The sequence below is a fragment of the Camelus bactrianus genome, chromosome 9, assembly GCF_048773025.1.
Source record: "Camelus bactrianus isolate YW-2024 breed Bactrian camel chromosome 9, ASM4877302v1, whole genome shotgun sequence".
NCBI classification, from domain to species: Eukaryota; Metazoa; Chordata; class Mammalia; order Artiodactyla; family Camelidae; genus Camelus; species Camelus bactrianus.
In genome coordinates this window covers 56,699,386-56,718,049 of record NC_133547.1, presented here as the reverse complement: position 1 = coordinate 56,718,049, position 18,664 = coordinate 56,699,386, and the positions used below count along the sequence as shown (strand labels likewise).

Below are 18,664 nucleotides of genomic sequence, written 5' to 3'. Positions count from 1 at the left end.
ATAAAATATTTAGGAAGAAATATAACCAAGTCGATGAAAAGACTTATACAATGAAAAATACAAAACCTTGCTGAAAGAAATTAAAGAGCTACAGGAATAAACACTTGGACCACCAGTCTCTTGCTAGTGCCTGTATTTGCATAACAACCAACAGCCAATAAACAACACACTGATGCAGTTCACACAGACGAGCCTCGCAGGGTACTGAGTGGAATGGGGAAAGATGGGGAGAGAGAATCTGGATTGCAAATGGCAGATAGCTAGCACAGCTCATAACACCTAAGTCTGGTGTCTTTGTGGATGTATTTGTTGCATGTTTTTTTTTAAATCAGCGTTTACTCATGGTGCCTTCTTTCCTTGTGTGTTTTAATTTATTTATTGTGAGCTTATAGTCTGTGGAATTTTATCTGTGGGAACTTTGTGAGGCCTGGATTGAAGCTGCATTTTTTTCCACCAAAATTTTTAAGTGCTTCTTCTAAGAGTCTTGTGGTGCCACCAGCTGGGGATACTTTGACTTAAGGTGTTTTAAACCACCCAGTGTGCATGAATTCAGGTTTAACACCCCCATGAGGGCTACACTTGTAGTTCTATATTCTCAAAAGAGTTTTCTCTACTCAGTGCAGGTAATTTTACTTGCAGTGCCCTGGGAAGGTGGTTTTATTTCTAGTTTGCCCTTCCATTGAGGGTGTAGCCTTTTGGAGTCTGTAGCAGACACTTGTCATACCCCTTCAGCCCACCTCTGGTCTTAACCTCAGTTGTGGTAGAAGGTTCTGTGTGACTTCAGCCACAGTTCTGGTGGATAGTTCCTAGCAAGCTCACTCTCAGCTTGCACTGACTGCATCTCACTTCAAGTGCACACATGCATCTTTCTGCTTTTGTTTCAGGACCTTTCTCAAAGCCAGGGAATCTGGTTGGCTTGCATGCTGGGACAGCCCAAAGAGAGGAGAGAGTTGACATCAGTGCTCAACCAAAAGGAGAGGAAGCTGGTGGATAAATGTTTCAGCCTCTTGTCCTATAGGTGGACAATTCTGGCAGGTGTCTGCTTCTCAAGATGCCCCTGCAGAATCCGTACAAGAACCTCAGATACTCATTCTTATAAGGATCCTCCACTTTCAAATCCTTCCCAATCTCTCACTCCTTATTTCTGCAATTGCTTCCCAAATAAATGACTTGCATCCATATTCTTGTTTTAAGGTTTGCTTTTTAGGGAACCTAAATGAAGACAGGCTCCCAAGTTGATCTTTTTGCCAAAGCACTATTCTTTGTTCTTTTTCTTATCACTTTTTCTTTTCCTGTTAAGGTGAGAAGGTGTTTGAAGTGGAGTGAAGATGAGAGTCCTGGCATTTTCCAAACTTCACATTCACCCTTAATAGATAAAAGTAACTCATTGTACTGTTACTACCTAGCAGTAAAAACAAACAAACAAACAAACAAAACTGTCAATTTTTTTGCAGCCATTATATCTTTATAGAAAGTTAGAGCTGGAAAATTCATGTATATGGCTCCAGCTTCCTCTCAAAGACAGTAGATGAGACAAAACAGTAAGTTAGGAGAACAAGGAAGGTGGAAAAAGTGCTGAAAATTTTCAATCACAGAAATCTGACTCCCAGTCATGCAGTGGCAAAGCCTCATGCTGTCACCAGGGGGCAGCAGAGGCCAGGGAACAGGTAGAGAAGTGACAATGTAACCTGCCAGATTTCTGACAGAGACAAGACTAACATTTATTGGGCCTTGTTACGAGTTGGGCATTGTGCTGGGTCCCGTTAAAAAAAATCATACAAAGTTCAAAGGCAGAGATAGGAGTCCAGAGCCAATGGAGGAGTGGAACGGAGTTAAGAGGGCAGTTCTTCAGGTCAGCCAGGAGACGCCCAAAGACAGCATGTCTGGAGGTACATGCACGCGCCAGAAATAAAGATAAGGGTTATGGGCCTGTCCTCTGCAAGGGCAGCTGGGTCATTGCTAGACAATCAGCTACATTGCTGGGATCACTGAGAGTCAGTCAACCTGCATATTTACTTTACACTGATCAGAATTTAAAAGGCCCTTTGCCTGAGTAAACATTAAACTTTTTAGATGATTTTTCTGTCTTCTCCCACTATAGAAATAAACATAACGTGCCCTATGTTTCAGGCTTTCCCATCATGCTAGATCTGTGGACATTTTGATAAGATCCCAGGCTGGCTTTAGCATCTTCTCTTTGACTCCTCCTTATACTTGAAGATAAAATTCTCTGACTCCACCAGATGGTCATTTAGTAGGGGCTGCACTGTGAGTGACAACTGGCTTGAGGTTAAGGGCACTTTCTATATTACCCTCTTCTGTAAGGTGGGGCTCATTCTCTTCCAAAGCCTTTGTAGAAATTCTCAGCCTCCTCGAAAGTTATAGCCGGCAGGGCAAGAAGATCTGAGGGTGTCTGTCCAATATTCACTTGAGTGGACCTTTTCATTAATAAGTTGGGGTTTTTTTAGCCCTAAATCTCATTATCATGCCACAGGCTCCTGTAGATTTTGGCATTTTCATACTAGTTCTGTTTCAATCATTTTAAAGTTTTCTTTTTCCAATTAATTTTTTGCTTAAGGTTGCTCATCTTAGACTTGTTTCCGGTGGACTCACTTATTTACCACTAGCTGATCTCTTCCTTTGTTCCTCCTTTTTGTTTCTTCCTTTCCCTTGGGCTAGTTGCTCCATGGTTGGAGTTCCAGTATCATCTTGGGAATTGGAGGTTGGATTTCTGCTGTTTGGATGGACTCGATTCCAGTGATGGATTTCAGGAGTTTGAGGGATGAATGGCTCAGATAGGTAGCACTTATCTTCAGGCTGGGAGCTGCTAGAGCAGGGAGAGGCAGCAGGGGTGGGGGCCCCTCCGTATGGCCAGAGCCTTGCCAATATCTACTTGCCTCTGCTTTCATTTAATTGCCTCTGCCTCCTTGGGCAGGAGAATCCAGAGCCCACCTCCTTCTGCTGGACCTACTGAATTAGATTTTGAGTGTGGAGGACTTGGATCTGTAGTAGACAGGTTCCGCAGGTGGTTCTGAGGAGGTAGCAGGGAAGACATAGGTTTCACCCAGACTGAGCTGGCATGACGCTCTAGTTCCTACATCCGGCATTGGTTACTAGAGCCTTAGAAAACTCAACTAGAATCTCAGCTGGGGTCTGATAAATTCCAGAACAAGCACTTCCTCTGTGGTGTACCAAGGCAGTTGGTGGAAGTGACACCCCCCTACTCCCACATCCAGATGCAAGCAGTGAAGGGGAGATGCTGACTGCAGAAAAATTTAAAACAGCAATAAGACTGAGTAAGAGGATAAGGGCTGGTCTGCTTTTTATCATCACTATATACCCCAGCAAGTCTACACAACCTGGTCAGTGATCAAATAAATACTCCTTCCTGCTGGAACGACCCCGCCCCCACTTCTGCCCCTCCCCAGCCTCGGTGAAGTCTGGTGCGTCGCCATCAAGAAGTAACTCATCTTTGTTGGTTTCTTTCCCAGTGTTTTTATTTTTCAAAATATACAATTTATTTACACTTTTATTTCACAACTGTAGTTTGTATATTTATTCCAAAATCTTTAAATAACTCCGCAGTAAACAGTACAAATCACAGGATCAGTCAGACTGCTTCCCTTTAGCCTTTTTATACATGTTGAGTTTTTAAAAAGTTTCAAGTAGTATTGGTTTGTGGGTAAGAAGGGAACCAACATAAGACAAAATTTTTTTACGTAAGCTCGACACGTAAGATTAGAAAGGGGGATCTGAGCAGCTACTTGGTCTGGAGCCCGACTCAGGTATTTATATAGTTTATAAATAAGACCCTCTTATGAGCAGTGAGGGTTTTGGTTACGAGGAAGAGAAGGGAAACCTCATCCGTGGGGTGAGGGGCAGGGAGATAAGGCACCGCATGGAGGCTGCTTCTTGAATAAGGAGGCACTGACTGGAAGGGTCCAGAGTGAGGCAGCCGGAGGCCCACCTACGGCAGGTGGGAGTCAAGAATGGCAGGGGACAGGATAGGGCTCCCACTCATGCAGAGGACTCTTCAGCCTCCCTTAGGGAAAAGCTTTGTGATTTTGGAGGTTGGGGAGAGGTGGCTAGAGCAGCTGGTGGTTCCTAGAGAAATGGGTGTGGGCTCCCTCCAGCTTTGAGGCTGCTGCCAGCTCCCTCAGCCCACCTGCAAAAACAGGTGAGGGCCAGGCGCATGGGTGCTGGATGTGTCACAGGCCAAGGCATCTGGTGGTACAGCTGGTGTTTGTCACTGGTGGGGACAAAGGCGCTGCCCGGGATTGGGGGTGGCCTGTGGGAGGCTTCATGCTGTCTCTTCTGTGAGAGCTCTTCCTCCACCTCCGTGTTCTCCAGTCCTCAGGAGAACATCCAGAGCCACCACCTCCTCCCCAGGGAGGGAAGGTGGGGAAGATGAGGGCCACAGCCCCGCAGGCTCTGCTCTCTGCTGTGAACACTGGCAGCTCCACCATGAGGGGCATCTCAAGGTGCTAAGACACAGGTGGGCCTGGTCCCAGGGGTCAGTTTCCTTCATTCCCCTCAGAAATTCCCCCTTGGCCAGGTCCTGAAGCAGTCCTGTGGGCTAAGGCTCTGGGCAGGGATGCTGGTGGAGAGGCGGGGATGCTCCAGGAAAGAGCTAGTCCCCGAGGGCCATTTGGCCACCAAGCAGACATGACCCTCTTGTGCTGGGTCAAGAGGGCAGTCTCAGTCTTCAAGTTCTCCCTGACACCCTCCACCAAGCCCAAGGGCCGGACAAAGCCCGTCCTGCCTTCTTTGCAGGGTCTGGATGGGAGTGGGCTGGGGCAGCGGCCATGACGGGGCTGAGGGCAGGATGGCAGGGATGGGAGTTGTCACTGCATCTTCGGGTGGGATTCTTCCGGTATAAGGGTGTGGAAAAAGTGATCCCAAATTTTAGTGCTGATGCCAAATCCTAGAGAGGGAGACAAATGAGGGGAAGATGAGTGCTGTTGAAGCAGTGGGATCTGCTTGGGAAGGCAGCAGAGGTGGGGCTGGCACGTGGGGAAGATTTCAACATTGGTCCCCATTGGACTTCCCAACTCTCAGGGCTATCCTGGCAGGAGTCAACAGCAGGGTCCCTGCATTTCTAGACTCCCAAGGATGCCACTGGAATAACCCCAAGTTCCTTATCTGGCCTGACTTCCTGGGAAAGCCTGGCTGCTGCCTGCCTCTTCCTTCCCCTCCTTCACACTCCAGCTGCCCCCTGGTCTTTGAAGATGCCAAGTTCACTCTTGCTTCAAGGCTTCACACTTGTTGCTCCTGGGATGCTCTTCCTTCAGATATCAGATGCTGGCTTGTCTTAATTTAGGTCTCAGGTCTAATGCAGTGACACCTTCCTGGACCACTTTAGCTGGCATTCTGCTATCCAGCATCGTAGCCACTAGACCACAGGATTCCTGAGCACTGGAAACATGGCTGGAGCTATGGAGGGACCAAATTCCTAACTTCATTTAATTTTAATTAAGTTTCAACTTAAAAACCTCTACTCCATTCAGTTACAGGAAAACTTTTAGGCATGTTTGGAGCAACTCATATACATAAATCTACTTTTTCTATTGTAAATTTTATAAACCCTAAACATGGATCAAGTATTTCCAGTGGAGATTTGGCGCTTGAATGAAGATGTGCCATAAGCAAGAGATACACACCGGATGTTGAAGACTTAATAGAAGGAGAGAATGTAAAATATCTCCACAATTTTTTGAATCCATCACACTTTGAAATGACAATATTTCAGTTGTTTTGGCTTAATAAACTGTATCATTAAAATTAACTTCCCCTGTTTATTTTTACTTGGCTACTAGAAAATGTAAAACCCCATCTGCGAGTTGCATTCTATTTTCTTAGACAGTGCGGGGCCCCTCCCCCACCTTCTCTAACATCACCTTGTGTTATTTTCTTTGTGGCGCTTATCACTGTGAAATGATCTTTGCTGTTTATTGGTTCCCTTGTTTGTCTGTCTCTGCACAGCTCCCCCACACCAGGGAGGAGGACAGGAATCCCAGGCTTGCCTTGCTGACTGTGTCCCCAGAACCAAGCCTGGCCCTTGGTAGAAGCTCAGAGGTAACTGTCAAAGAAATTAACAAATGAGGGAGCGGGGAGGCACTGGCCGATCCTCACCTGACTGCTGATGCGCAAAGTGATGCTTGACGTGGTGGGCCTTCAGGCTGTAAAGGTAGGAGCCCCTGTGTGGGGAGCCGAAGTGCAGGTAGTAGTGGATCATGTCGTAGATGACGTAGCCCAGGAGGCCCCCCGCAAACACAGTGCCCCCAACTGCCTCGGGCAGGATGAGCCGCAAGAACACATAGAAGAAGGCGATCACCAGAGAGGCTGGCACAGGGGGGAAGACCAGGCGGGACTCGTCGAAGGGTGCCTGTGGATGGAGAGACTCCCACGTCAGGAAGAAGCCTGGGGTCCCAGGGCCTGCCTGTGGTCACAAAACACAGCACGCCTGGGGCCAGAGATGCTCCCGCGGAGGACATCCCAGACAGCCTGGGGAGCGAGTGGGCTTGGCACCCTCGGTGGCTGAAAGCACTGGAGAGACTGTCCTGCCCCCAGTTTCCAAGCCAGGATGGACCTGGAAAACTGCCTCAGAACACGGGGGTGGATGTGATGTGGGCAGGATGCTCACAGGTCAGAGTCCTGCTTTATGCTCGAGGCCACTCTGGCCCTGGAATTTGCTAGGTGCTAGGGAGGAGCCTCCCCCCACCCCTACCCCGCGCAAAAACCATAAGGGGTACCTAGACCGAGGCCTGAGGTTGATGAAGGCACAAGTGGTGGATGACCTTGGAAGTGCTAACAGATGGTCCTCCCCACCCCCAAGTGGCCTTCTTTGTTCCAAAGTGGTGTTGTCCCAGTGAACCAGACAACAAGAGAGCCAGCCTTCGGTTCTGGAGTGTCACAAGCTAAGGGCCTGGCATGGAGGTAAAGTTTTAGAGATGGTATAAGTATTCTGAGAAGAGACAGACCCTCTTTGGACTGGGAGAGAAGAGAGAGAAAGCAGGTGATAGAGAAAGAGCAACATGCTGACATGGGCCTCCCTCTGCTCAGACCAGGAGTAACAGGACCTATGGGCTCCCAGTAAAAGAAGGGAGGAAGGGAGGGATACGCTGGGACAGGCTGAGAACAGCACGGTGCAGGGACAGAAACATCAGGGGGACAGCTGCCTCTGGGCAGACCTGGCTTCCAATCCCAGCAACTGGGACCATTGTGTCGCCCACGAAGAGCCCCAGGGTGGTGGGTGGCTGAGAGCACAGACTCTGGAGTCCACAGGGCACAATATCCAGGTGTGGCCCTGGGGGAATTCCTTAGTTCCTTTATTTCCCCAAGCCTCAGTTTGTCATTCTGTGGAGTGGGGAGAACTGGAGCACCATCTTCAGAAGGAAGCTCCACCAGGGCAGTGATTTTTGACTGTTTTGATCAGTGGTGTCCAGAACAGTGCCCGGCACAGAGTGAGGGAGCGCTCAGTGAACATTTGTTGAATGAATGAATGAATGAATGAATGAGTGGATGAGGTGTAGTGAGGTGGTATCAATATGATGTCGCACAGACTCTCATGCTCCCTCTGCCCATGCCCATTCAGGTGGGGACCCAGTCACACGCCCTTGATTTCCCCTTGCTTCCACCCTGACCTCCAACAAGAAGAGCAGCTCCCCGGAGTTGGTTACAGCTGCAAGGCCCCGGGAGAGAGCCTGCCCCGCTCACCTTGTGGTGCTGGCCATGCATGACGAAGTGCAGCATGATGAGGTAATAGCTGTCGCTGGGGGGCTTCATGTGGAAGAGGAAGCGGTGGATGAGGTACTCTATCAGGGTCCAGAGGAACAGGCCCAGCAAGAAGAGGCCTGGGAACACAGACTCGGGCATGGCTACCGAGTACTCTGGAGGGTGGCAGGAGAGAGGTGAGGTCAGGGCAGATGGCCGCAGGGAACAGCAGTGCCTGGTGGCTCCGGATGTCTGGTCTCACTGCCCCATCTTCTCAGGAGCTGCTGCCCTTTGTTCAGCAGCTGTGGGGCCAGACCCCCTGTTGGGGCCCTTGATTCAATATGGGAAGGAGGCTGTGAGGATCTGTGTTGGCCTTAGGAGAGGTCCTCTCAGAGCACTATTAACGTGGTATATTACATTGCTCTCACATGTTGATCGGCTCTTGCATTCCTGGAATCAATCCCATTTGGTCATGGTGTATAATCATTTAACATGTGCTAGGATTCAGTTTTCTAGTATTTTCTTGAGGATTGTTGCATCTATATTCATCAATGACAAGAGTTTGTAGTTTTCTTTCTTGTGACATCTTTGTCTGGCTTTAATATTGTGTAAGATTTGGCTAGAGATTTGAGATCTTCCTTACAGGAGCTATAAGAGGAACAGCTATGGCCGGTCCTCACCTTTGCCTGGTGCTGTGGTCTGAATGTGTTCCCTCAAATTCCTTTGTTGAAACCTAACCCCAAGGTGATGGGAGACGATGAGGTCATGACGTCAACAGGACTAATGCTCTTATAAAACAGGCTTGAGAGAATTCTCTTCCCCTTTCTGAGGGATGCGAGGATACAATGGGCCAGAAGAGGGACCTCACTTGACCATGCTGGTACCCTGATCTTGGACTTCCAGCCTCTGGAACTGTGAGCAATAAATTTGTTGTTTATAAGCCACCCAGTTTGTGATTTTTGTTCTACCAGCCCAAACGGATAAGACACTGGAAAAGAGTGACCTTGCCTCCTTGGCATGGAGGAGAGGGAGGGGCCACCCTGATGAAGCCAGCAGGGCTGGGGGGTTGTTGGCAGAAGATGCTATCAACCAGGGACCAGAAGGAGGGCACAGGAGGGCCAGGAGAATCAAAGGAGAAATATCTCGACAGATAAGACTTAAAATCAGAGCATCCAAGGAAGATGTGAAAAAACTGGATGATTAGACTGAAGAGGTATAATTACCATCAAGTGTGAGACTCCTGCACCTGACCCTCTGAGGACAGGCTGCAGTCCTTCTGGCTCTCATTTCTTTCTCTACTTCATCCATTCTTTGACTCCACAGGGACTTCAGCTCTCATCACTGTTTTTTCATATCCCTCGTAGTTTTACTTTTCTCTAAAAGCCATTGCTTTGGCTGCACTTTCTCTCTCTTTTGAAAAGTAGCAGCTTTATTGAAATATAATTCACCTATCTTACAAATCACCCATTTAAATGGTGTACAGTTCAATGGTTTTTAGTATGCTCGGAGTTGTACAACCATCATCATGATTTTAGAACATTTTTATCACTCCAGAAAGAAATCCCCTACCCATGAGCAGTTGCTCCCCATTTCCTCCAACCCGCCATTTCCCAGAGCAGGGAAACCACTAATATACTTTCTGTCTATTGCATCTGCCTATTCTGGATATTTGATATCAATGGAATCATACAACCTGTGGTCTTTTGTGACTGGCTTCTCTTTCTTATAATGTTTTCAAGGTTCATCCACATTGAAGCATGTACCAGAATTCCATTCCTTTTTAAGGCTAAATAATATTCCCTATTAATATGGATGCACTGCATTTGTTTATCCATTCATCAGTTGATAGACATCTCATTTGTTTCTACTTTTTGGCTATTATGAATAATGCTGCTATGAATATTCATGTGCAAGTTTTTGTGCAGACAGATGTTTTCAGCAGTCTTGGGTAGATGCCTTGAAGTGGAATTGCTGGGTCATATTGCAACTGTATTTGACCTTTTGCAGAACCACCAAATTGTTTTCCAAAGTTAGCCATTCTCTTTGGACCACAGCTACTCCCATGAACCCCCAACCTGAGATCAGCACAAGAACCTGTCTGTCTTTCCACCCGACACCCAAGCTGCTGAGCACGGACAGACACTTGGGAAGTCACAGGTCTAGTGCCTTCCACCTAGCTAGACCTCAAACACTGCCTGGTGATCCTTTTACGTCTCCAAGTTCAGCTCCCTCCCCACTGCCCTCAAACACCCCTCTTTCCTTCCGCTCAGCCTCCTACTTCCCAGAGAAAAGATGTCTTGGGGTAGAAGAGGGGAAGGGGGAGAATAGCTCCCTTCACAGCCTCCCATCCACCTTTTCCTACACCTGGTTGTGCCCTAACCCTGAAACTTCCTTCTTGCTCCTCAGGGAAGGTATGTGCAACCAGGTACCTGGGCACTGGATGGTGGTGATGGTGGTGGTAATAATAATGATAATGATAATGATAATGATGATGATGATGATGATAATGATAATGATAATGATAATAATAATAATAATAATAAAAGATGCGTATTGATCAGTCCCTGCATGCCAAGTGCCTTTCAAGTGCTTTACATGGATTGCTTCATATTTCATCTCACTCCAGCCTTACAAGGGAAGCGCTGGCATTGCCCATGTGAGTGAGGACATGGAATTACAGAGAGCTTATGTTGCTTGCCCAGCTCACCCCGCTCAGCAGAGCACAGCCCTCAGTCTGCCTTCCCTACAGCCGCTCCATCCCAACCGGCCCCTCTGGGCATTTTCAGCTTCTCCTCCACAGGCTTTCCTGCTCATCTTTAAGACTTTCCCATCACTAATGCAGTCCTATCAGATCCATGCCTACTGAAAATGTCAGCCAGCCTCAAGTCTACTTCAAGTCTTCCTATGCACTTGAGCCCCTAAAGTCTGTCTTCTGCAAAGGCCATTCGTGACGTATTTCTTGCCAGATCTAAGTAGTTTTTTGAATTCATCTCTAACTTGGCTATAGCATGTGACTTTGGTGCCACTCTCTTTTTGAACCTGCAACTTCATAGGTTCCTAACCTGAGGCTTATGAACATCTAGAGGGTCCTCAGTTGGATTTCGGGGTGAACTTGCTGAAATGACGTCCCAAACAATGCGCCGTGTGTGCATTTTTCTGGGGAGCAAGTTGACAACTTCTTAAAGGATCTGGGACCAATAAGGCTAGAACACACAGTTCCACTCCCTGCATGCTGGGACACTTGGCTTTTCTCCTCTTCTCCAGATGCCCTTTGTGGTAGAAACTGCCTCTGTCTCCAGGGTCAAACCCTTGACCCTTCAGTCTCACATGCTCTCTGCTCCACCCAGGGTTCAGCCACACCCACATGCTGACAACCTCCAGACTCCCGCCTCCAACCCAGCCCTGGACAGCCACTTGCTACTGGGCATCTCCACGCCACTGTCCACAGATCCCTGTCCCCAACCCAGGTCAGCAGCTGCCAGATGAGGCCAATCATCTTCCTCTTCCTTCCTGCCCACCCAAGGCTGCTCCTCAGTGAGGGGAATTGATGTCTACACATTACCAAAGGCTCGACTTATCCCTCTCTCCTGTGTCCAACCCGTCACCAAGTTCCATCAGCTCCCTCTCCTGAATATCCCTTGGCAAAGTGAAGAAGGCCAGACACAAAAGACCACATATGATAGGATTCCATGTGTATGGAATGTTTGAAATAGGCATATATAGGCATATATAGAGACAAAGCAAGCGGGCAGTTGCCGGGGGCAGGAGGAGCAGGGCACGGAGATCAACTCAGTGGGTACGCGGTTTCCTTTTGGGGTGATGTAAACATTTTGGAACTAGGAGAATCAGTGGTTGCCCAGCATTGTGAATGTACTAAATACTGACTTGTTTACTTTAAAATGGTTAGTTTTATGTTATACGTATCTCACTTCAATTAAAAAAAAAATGACCTCTTGGGTCAGTTCACTGCTCTGAACTCCCAACACCTTATCACCCCTCACCTAGTGACTGTATCAGCTTCCAACCCTAACCACGCCTCTATATGCTGGGTGCCCTTTGTCCCCACCTGGGCTGGGTTCGAGGCTCTGGGCCGGCCCTCCACGTCATCCTTTATCACAGTGAACTGTGGCTGCTGTTTTACTTTGCCCACGAGGTTATGAGCATTTTATGGGCAGAGGGGGCCCTTCATTTTATCTCTCCTATGCTTAACACAGCAAGTTCTCCAATGCTCATGGGAGGTTAACGGGTGAACACAAGCCTCTCTGGAGGGCTGTACCTGGATGGTTTGACCTGTGCTGTTCCAAGGGCAGAGTGGAGGCAGCTTCTGGTTCTGTTTAAGGAAGCACTTCTGAAGGGCTGGGCCCAGTGTGAATGACCACAGGGGTATGCTGAGGAAGGAGAGCCCGGGAAAGTGGGGAGAGGGAGGTGACCTTCCAGCCCTTTGGACCAGATTCTGACAAAGGGTTCCAAATGAGTCTCTAACCCATGGGAAGATTTTTCATGCTTCACCTAGAAACTAACAGCTAAGATTCAATCCTCAAAGGGTCTCTCTCAAATCAGGTGTTAAGCTTGTCTGACATCTCTCATTGGTGGGGCCTAATAGCAGTCTGTGAGTGGCCATCCAGCCGTGGCTGGACTGCTCTGGTTGGTCAGGCTTGACACCCCTGGAGTCCTTCAGGACACTCTGGTGACGTGTAGGGAGTACAGGCTTTGGATTTGCAGATCTAGATTCAAATCCTGACTCTGTAACATCTGTGTGTTTTGTCAACAGTAAAATATCCTACCAATTGTGAAGGCTGTTATTAGGATGGAGGGAATATAATATCTGATTATGTGATACAAATATATCTTATATATAAGGATAATACATAATACTTATAATACAATCCTCCTCATATACAATAAGTAACTAATTTTTAAATATAATGAGTCAAAATACATCTAAATTTCACCCACAGCCCTACTTGTGCTGCCTTCTCTCAGCTCCCCTTGCAGGGCTCTGGAGGGTCCCAGGTGAAGGGAGAAGAAGTTTCTCAGCCCCCCTGCCCTGCCCCCCACTGCCCAGAGTGCAGGAGCCCTTCCCTGCTGTATAGCTCTCTAGCTGGCAGGGAAAGGACAGGACACACAGGCGTTTTCTCTGGCCACAGACTGTGGTCTTGACCTTTGCTGGGGCTCTCATCACATAATCTCATTGGAGGCCTGAATCCTCGCTTTGGATGCTGCTCAACTCAGCTCTGAATCTAATGTACTCCCAGGAACTGCACTGGGGGCCAGCCTGAATGTGCAGAACCCCTCTGCTTTCCAATGCATGTTCACACACATGCCTAGGAATTTCAGCCTTGAACTGGTGTCTCCATTCAACTTCAACTGCTCCCTGGTACCGAATCTTCTGTACTTTGTCCAGTGCGCCCCTTGTCTGGCAGCTGCACTGGGACCCTGCTGAGACTCCATGCCTCACTTTGCAGCTCTATTTTCTCTGCCTGTGGCCAGTGCCTTGCCTGACAAGCTCGGGGTGAGGGAGGCATGTGCCGCTCTCATGTCACCATCACTGGCATCATAGTCACAGGCCCACTGACCCCTACACTAGATCTTTATTAGACAGCACGTTTCAGCTCTCTGCAGAGCCCTGTGGTTCTGACCGAGCTGTCAAATCACCCTCCTTGCCACGCAGAAGAGTCTCCTCCTATAGGTCAAGTCTCTGCCCGCCTCCTCACCCCAGCATCACCCCTGTCGGTCCATCAGGCTGGAGCTGGTACCGAGTGGCATCTCTGGAGGAATCCTGCAGAGGGACCTGGGCCAAAGCTCCAGCATCCCCTTCCCCCTCTTGCCCCAGCCCTGGTGGCCCTGGCACTGTTGGTGATTGTTAAGGGAGCACCCGGCAGACAGTGGGCAATTCAGTGAGCAGGCTGTCTGAGCAACAAGCCCTGTGCTGTGCCTGAGCTATTCAGCGTGGGCAGAAAAGGGTAACCTTGGCTCGCAGGGCATACACATTAACCCTTGGGGACTAGGAGCAGCTCAGGATTCTGGGAGACATCCTGCAGCTGGTTCCTCCCAGCCCCATCCTGGACCAGGTGGGAAAACTAGGGCTCCTGTCACTGCGGCCATGGCTCCTCTCACCTAAACCATTCAGCTCTCCACTTCTGGGGAAGGCAGGCAGGCGAGAGCATCGGACAGTGGGGAGAAGGAGCATGCATCTGGCAGAGACAGGGGGTCAGAGGCTCACAATCAGGAACATGACAAGTGATCAGGAGAGGAAAGCTCACCTGAGCTATTCCCAGCACCCTTTCCCCATCTGTCCCCTCACCTGGCCTCTGTCTGAGCCACCACCATGGGCAGCACTTCCCCAAGGCAGGCTTTGCCAGGATGGACAGACCACCCGGGCAGGTGGCATGCTCCTGGAGGCCCAAGGTAGGTGATAAACTTGCGAGGCAGGCCAGCAAGACTTGGCTTGTGAGACTTAGTCTCACAAGCTCTTTGGAAGTCACCCCAAGCCAGCCTCTCTCTCTGTTTTCTGCCTCACTGGCATTCACATTCGATCCTAGCCACATGACCCTGAATTGCTTACTTGACTTCTCTCAGGCTCCATTTCCTCACCTCTAAAAGGGTTATAATGATAGTACCTTTCTTGTGGGACTGTGGGGAAGGTTAAAAGAGCTGATCCCTGGAAAGCACAAGGCAGGTAAGTGCTCAGTAGAGGTTAGTGGGGTTGCTACTCCAAGTCAGGGCTTCTGCTGATGGGCCTTTGCCCAGGAGACACTGTAGGACATATTAGGATCTTTCTCTCCCAAATTCTAATCTGTGTTATGTTCATGGACCATTCTGAGTCTAGCTCTCAGCTGTGCTACCTGGTGAAACGACTTCATATAGTCTCTTGACAAATAATCCCAGGTCATGCATTTTCTAGTCTTAGACTCAGTGAGAAACCCCCTCCTTTATTGCTCCACTACCTGATGAAATGATTTCATTTAGTGTCTGTTAATGTGTGGCTGTTTTTTTGTTTTTTGTTTTTTTTTTAATTCATTTTGTGGAGGGTGAGGAGGTCTAACATTTCTTTGGGGAAGAATATTTCTATAGTTAGGCCTCATTTTAAAATGTTTGTGATGTGCCTTAGGGTTCTATATTCTCAAAAACTCAGGACCAGAGAAAGTACTGAAGTATCCTGCCTCTTGGAGCCATGGGAGCATTTCAGGAAGGACTTGACCTTACCTGTGGTGAAGGTTGTGAAGAGTCGGACATTGCCCTGGGCGAGGGTTCGGTAGTAGAACCAACTGAGATATAGCATCAGGGGCACCCAGATGATGGGGACACTGTACCTGCAGGAGGGCCATCAGGGTGAGAGAGATGCATGCACAGAAACTCAAAAGGGTCCAGCTTCCCTAGAGACACACCTCTCAACTAGAGGATGGATGAAATACTACCAAAGCATATGTAGAAAGCATATGGAGACTTGGGGTCAAAGGGACATTGACGGTGAGGAGGGGAGGAGGAGAAAAGAAGAGAGAGGCTGTGAGTCCATCTACCTCAGTCTCTGTGATGAGTTACTGGCAGGGAAAACAAAACAAAACATGTCCCTGTGGCTACTGACAGTGCAGCTAGGTAGATGCCGACCTCTTGTGGCAGAAGAGCTAATTGCAGGCAAAATTGTCCTCGTGGGCATGGGAGATTGGAAACCTCTCATAGGAGTCTGGAATAGAACAGGAGTGACATTCAAAGTGGTTTTTGACTACACATTGGGTTGTCCCTCAGTGAACAAAACCATTAGTAGGAATAGATTATGCCTATGGCATGTTTCACTATCTGCAAGAACTAACAATATAGCTCTGAGGTCCAAGGAGGGATCTGATTACCCCTTCCCCTGTGTATCTGGCTGGCACCATCAGGAGGACGGACAGCCCACTATAGGCCAAGAGCAGGACTCACCAGACAGTCTTGCTGAGGGCCTCAATGAGGTCTGAGTGGAAGAGGCGAATGGGCCTGGTCACTGGCTGGTGGACCCACTCATTGTACTTCTCTCCCAAGTGGCCGACTTGCCACAGTAGGGGCTTCCGCCAGTCTACCAGGTCCTGCAAGAGACAAAGTCAAATGGACCTTTGAGACTCCCACCTGTGCACGCTCATTCTCCCATCTCTTGGTTACAGCATCCCAATCCCCAGTCCCATTTCAGCTCACGTGATCTGTACAGAGCTACCCACCATCTTGCTTCAGTAATCAGGAACTAACCAAGCTGTGCATCCCAACCTGCAGGCCACAGAAATGGGATCCAGGACAGGCCCATGAACAAGCTGGTGCAATGAGCCATCAGACACCCTCTCCTCTTGCTGGGATTGCTGAGTTGGTAGGGCATGACCCTGGAGTTGCTAGTGGAGCCTACCTGAGGACTAAGTGAACACAGAGCCAAGCCAGAAACTGGAGACATCAAATCTTGGTGATGACACCTGAGCACCCAGATTCAGCAACGCCTGAAGCTTGGGGTCTTAACCAGGATTTGATAGGTACAGGAGCCAATACTTTCTGTACTAGGAATCAAGTAGGCCCTTTCTACTCTACCAAGGGCTTTCTTCTTAGTGGTCACCTGCACAATCCATTCATTCATCCATTCAAACATTCATTCATTCAACACTTTGCTTGATATATATCTATATTTCTAAGCTATGTGCTGGGAAGAATAAACAAGAATGTAAGAGACCATCTTTGTTTTGCATAGCTTAGTGCTGAACAGAGTTCAGACTCTGGAGTCAGGCCTGGATACAAATCCTGGCTTCATCACTTACTGTGTGACATTGGGGAAATTACTTGACCTTCCTGAGCCTCAGTTTCCCTAGCTATGAAATGGAAGTAATACTTGTAGCAGCATCAAGTACTCTGCCAGGTGAGACATGCCCATTAAGATAATTTAACATGATGCAGGCAGACTGAGGTCAGAAGGCAGAATAATTGGTTCAAATGCCTGGGTCCAGGGTAGGAGAGGAGGGTTTTGCAGGGAACCTGGGGTTTGGGTTGGAGCTCATACAATATGAAAGACTTGGTAAGGGAGAAAGGAGAAAGGCTGTGGGGAGGTAGTATGGGCATAGGTATGGAGTCGAGAATTATTGTGGCCCATTTGGTACCTTGACATTGATCTATAGGGCAGTATAAAGAAATCTGCTGAGGCTTTAGGTAACAGAACAACCAGTATCAGGCCCAGGGGTTGTCTCTTCATCCTCCAGGCCAGTTGTGTCCAAAGTGGGGATGTAAGTGTACCCCAGGGGTACTCACAGGCTGATCCTCAGAGGTGGGGAGAAAATATTACAGACTCTATTTTGATATATTTCTCTCATCTATAAGCTGTATATGAATGTTTTCTAATGCACATAATAGAACAGTACATTAGCACAAGCAAATAATTTGTATATGATTAAAATGGACATATAATGGAGAATGTGCTCAAAATGTTTTACTTATAGGGACTCAAGGTCAAAAAAGTTTGGAGGCTGCAGCTCTAGACAATGGGAAGCCCTTAGAGACTTCTGATGAGGCAGTGTATTGAAGATTAATGGAGACTAAAATCAGTAAAGAACAATGACCTTGGAGTCAGGGGACCACTTTCAAAGCCTGGCTCTGCCATTTATCAGCCATGGGTTCCTGGGTGAGCATCTCTACATCTCGCAGCCCCTTGGCTCTCTCGTCTGTAAAGTCAGGTGTGCCTGGACCCATCACCTGGGATAGGAGAGAGGGCACAAGGTGACCAGTGTCTGATGCCTAATGGGTGTCAGTGAACCTTCAATGCAGGGAGTAAGGTAGCCACTACAGGTGAGAAGGGAGGCAGTGTCAGGGGAGGTAAGGAGATGTATGTGGGGTAGGGGAAGAGCACTGAAGTCCCGGAGAAAGAATCTATAGCGATTCAGAAACCCACCTTCCTGCAGCCCCGGCTGGAATCTCATCCTTGCACAGGCCTCCGCGCCAAAGCTCGGCCCCAGTAGGGCTCCAGCCCTGCTAGAGGTGAAGCTAGCCCTGTCATTACAGCCTCGGAGCAGGGGGCTGGGGGTCTCGGGGCAAGCAGAGAAGGTCACTGAGCATTCTCTCTGTGCCTGCAACCAGGGAGAAAGGTCCAAATATGGCTGTGGTTCCTGCCATGTGAACGTGAACTTGGCAGGTCCCAGGTGCTGGCTGCCTTTCTGCTTCTCAGGCTGGATGATGACCAAGGTTGGCCCAGAGCCATCCCATCCTGCACCAGTTACACCAGGCAGTCATCCACACCCTACCTGGCTGTTGGCATTCTTCCTGCCCAGGCCCCAGATCTCCTTGACATCATCCCTTAGGTCTAGCAGCAAAGGGACTATTGGGTGCATGCTGAGTTATCCCTCCCATTCCTCTGCCTCAGGTCTCTACCACACACACACACACACACACACACACACACACACACACACACACACACACACACTCTACCAGGTAAGAGAACTGGAGGAACCAGCTAGGGGCCTGTGTTTACATCTTGTCTTGCAACAGCCTGCAGAGTCCCACCTCAGAAGAATCTCCGCCAGGTTCACAGTGACAACACTAAGAGCTAATGGTCACAGAGCATTTGCTATGTGCTAAGTATGGTTCTAAACCCTTTACAGGAATTAAATCCTCACCATACCCCTAATTAGGCAGGTACTTTTATTGTTGTCATTTGCAGATGGGGAAATCGAGGCTGAGTAAGTTGCCCAACACTGCCTCGTTAAGACTTTCTGATGAATTGGCCCCTCTATCATTGGGAAACAGTCCCTGGTAATACTCCTTGTCCTGAAGGCCACTTTGTCTGATGTCAGTAGAGGCTTCCTTACGTTTGGTGTTTGCATGGTCTGTCTTTCTCACCCTTTTAGTTTCACCCTGGGTGTGTCCTTACATTTAAAGTGTGTCTCTCACAGACAGCATAGAGTTGGGTCTTGCTTTTCGATCTAGTCAGACATTCTCAGCCTTTTAATTG

General features: G+C 48.6%; 1 protein-coding gene across 1 annotated transcript in view; it reads right to left on the bottom strand.

Moving 5' to 3' along the window:
• Nucleotides 1–3,471: 3,471 nt before the first annotated feature.
• The window catches only part of FA2H (fatty acid 2-hydroxylase), a 47,567-nt gene continuing 32,374 nt past the window's right edge, over nucleotides 3,472–18,664 (bottom strand). The window contains exons 3-7 of the mRNA XM_010967159.3: nucleotides 15,634–15,776; nucleotides 14,920–15,026; nucleotides 7,717–7,889; nucleotides 6,133–6,385; nucleotides 3,472–4,924 (exon numbers count right to left, since the gene is read on the bottom strand). Of these exons, the coding sequence (XP_010965461.2) occupies nucleotides 4,845–4,924; nucleotides 6,133–6,385; nucleotides 7,717–7,889; nucleotides 14,920–15,026; nucleotides 15,634–15,776 (756 nt within the window). The 3' untranslated portion in view covers nucleotides 3,472–4,844. The remainder of the gene's footprint in view (nucleotides 4,925–6,132; nucleotides 6,386–7,716; nucleotides 7,890–14,919; nucleotides 15,027–15,633; nucleotides 15,777–18,664) is intronic.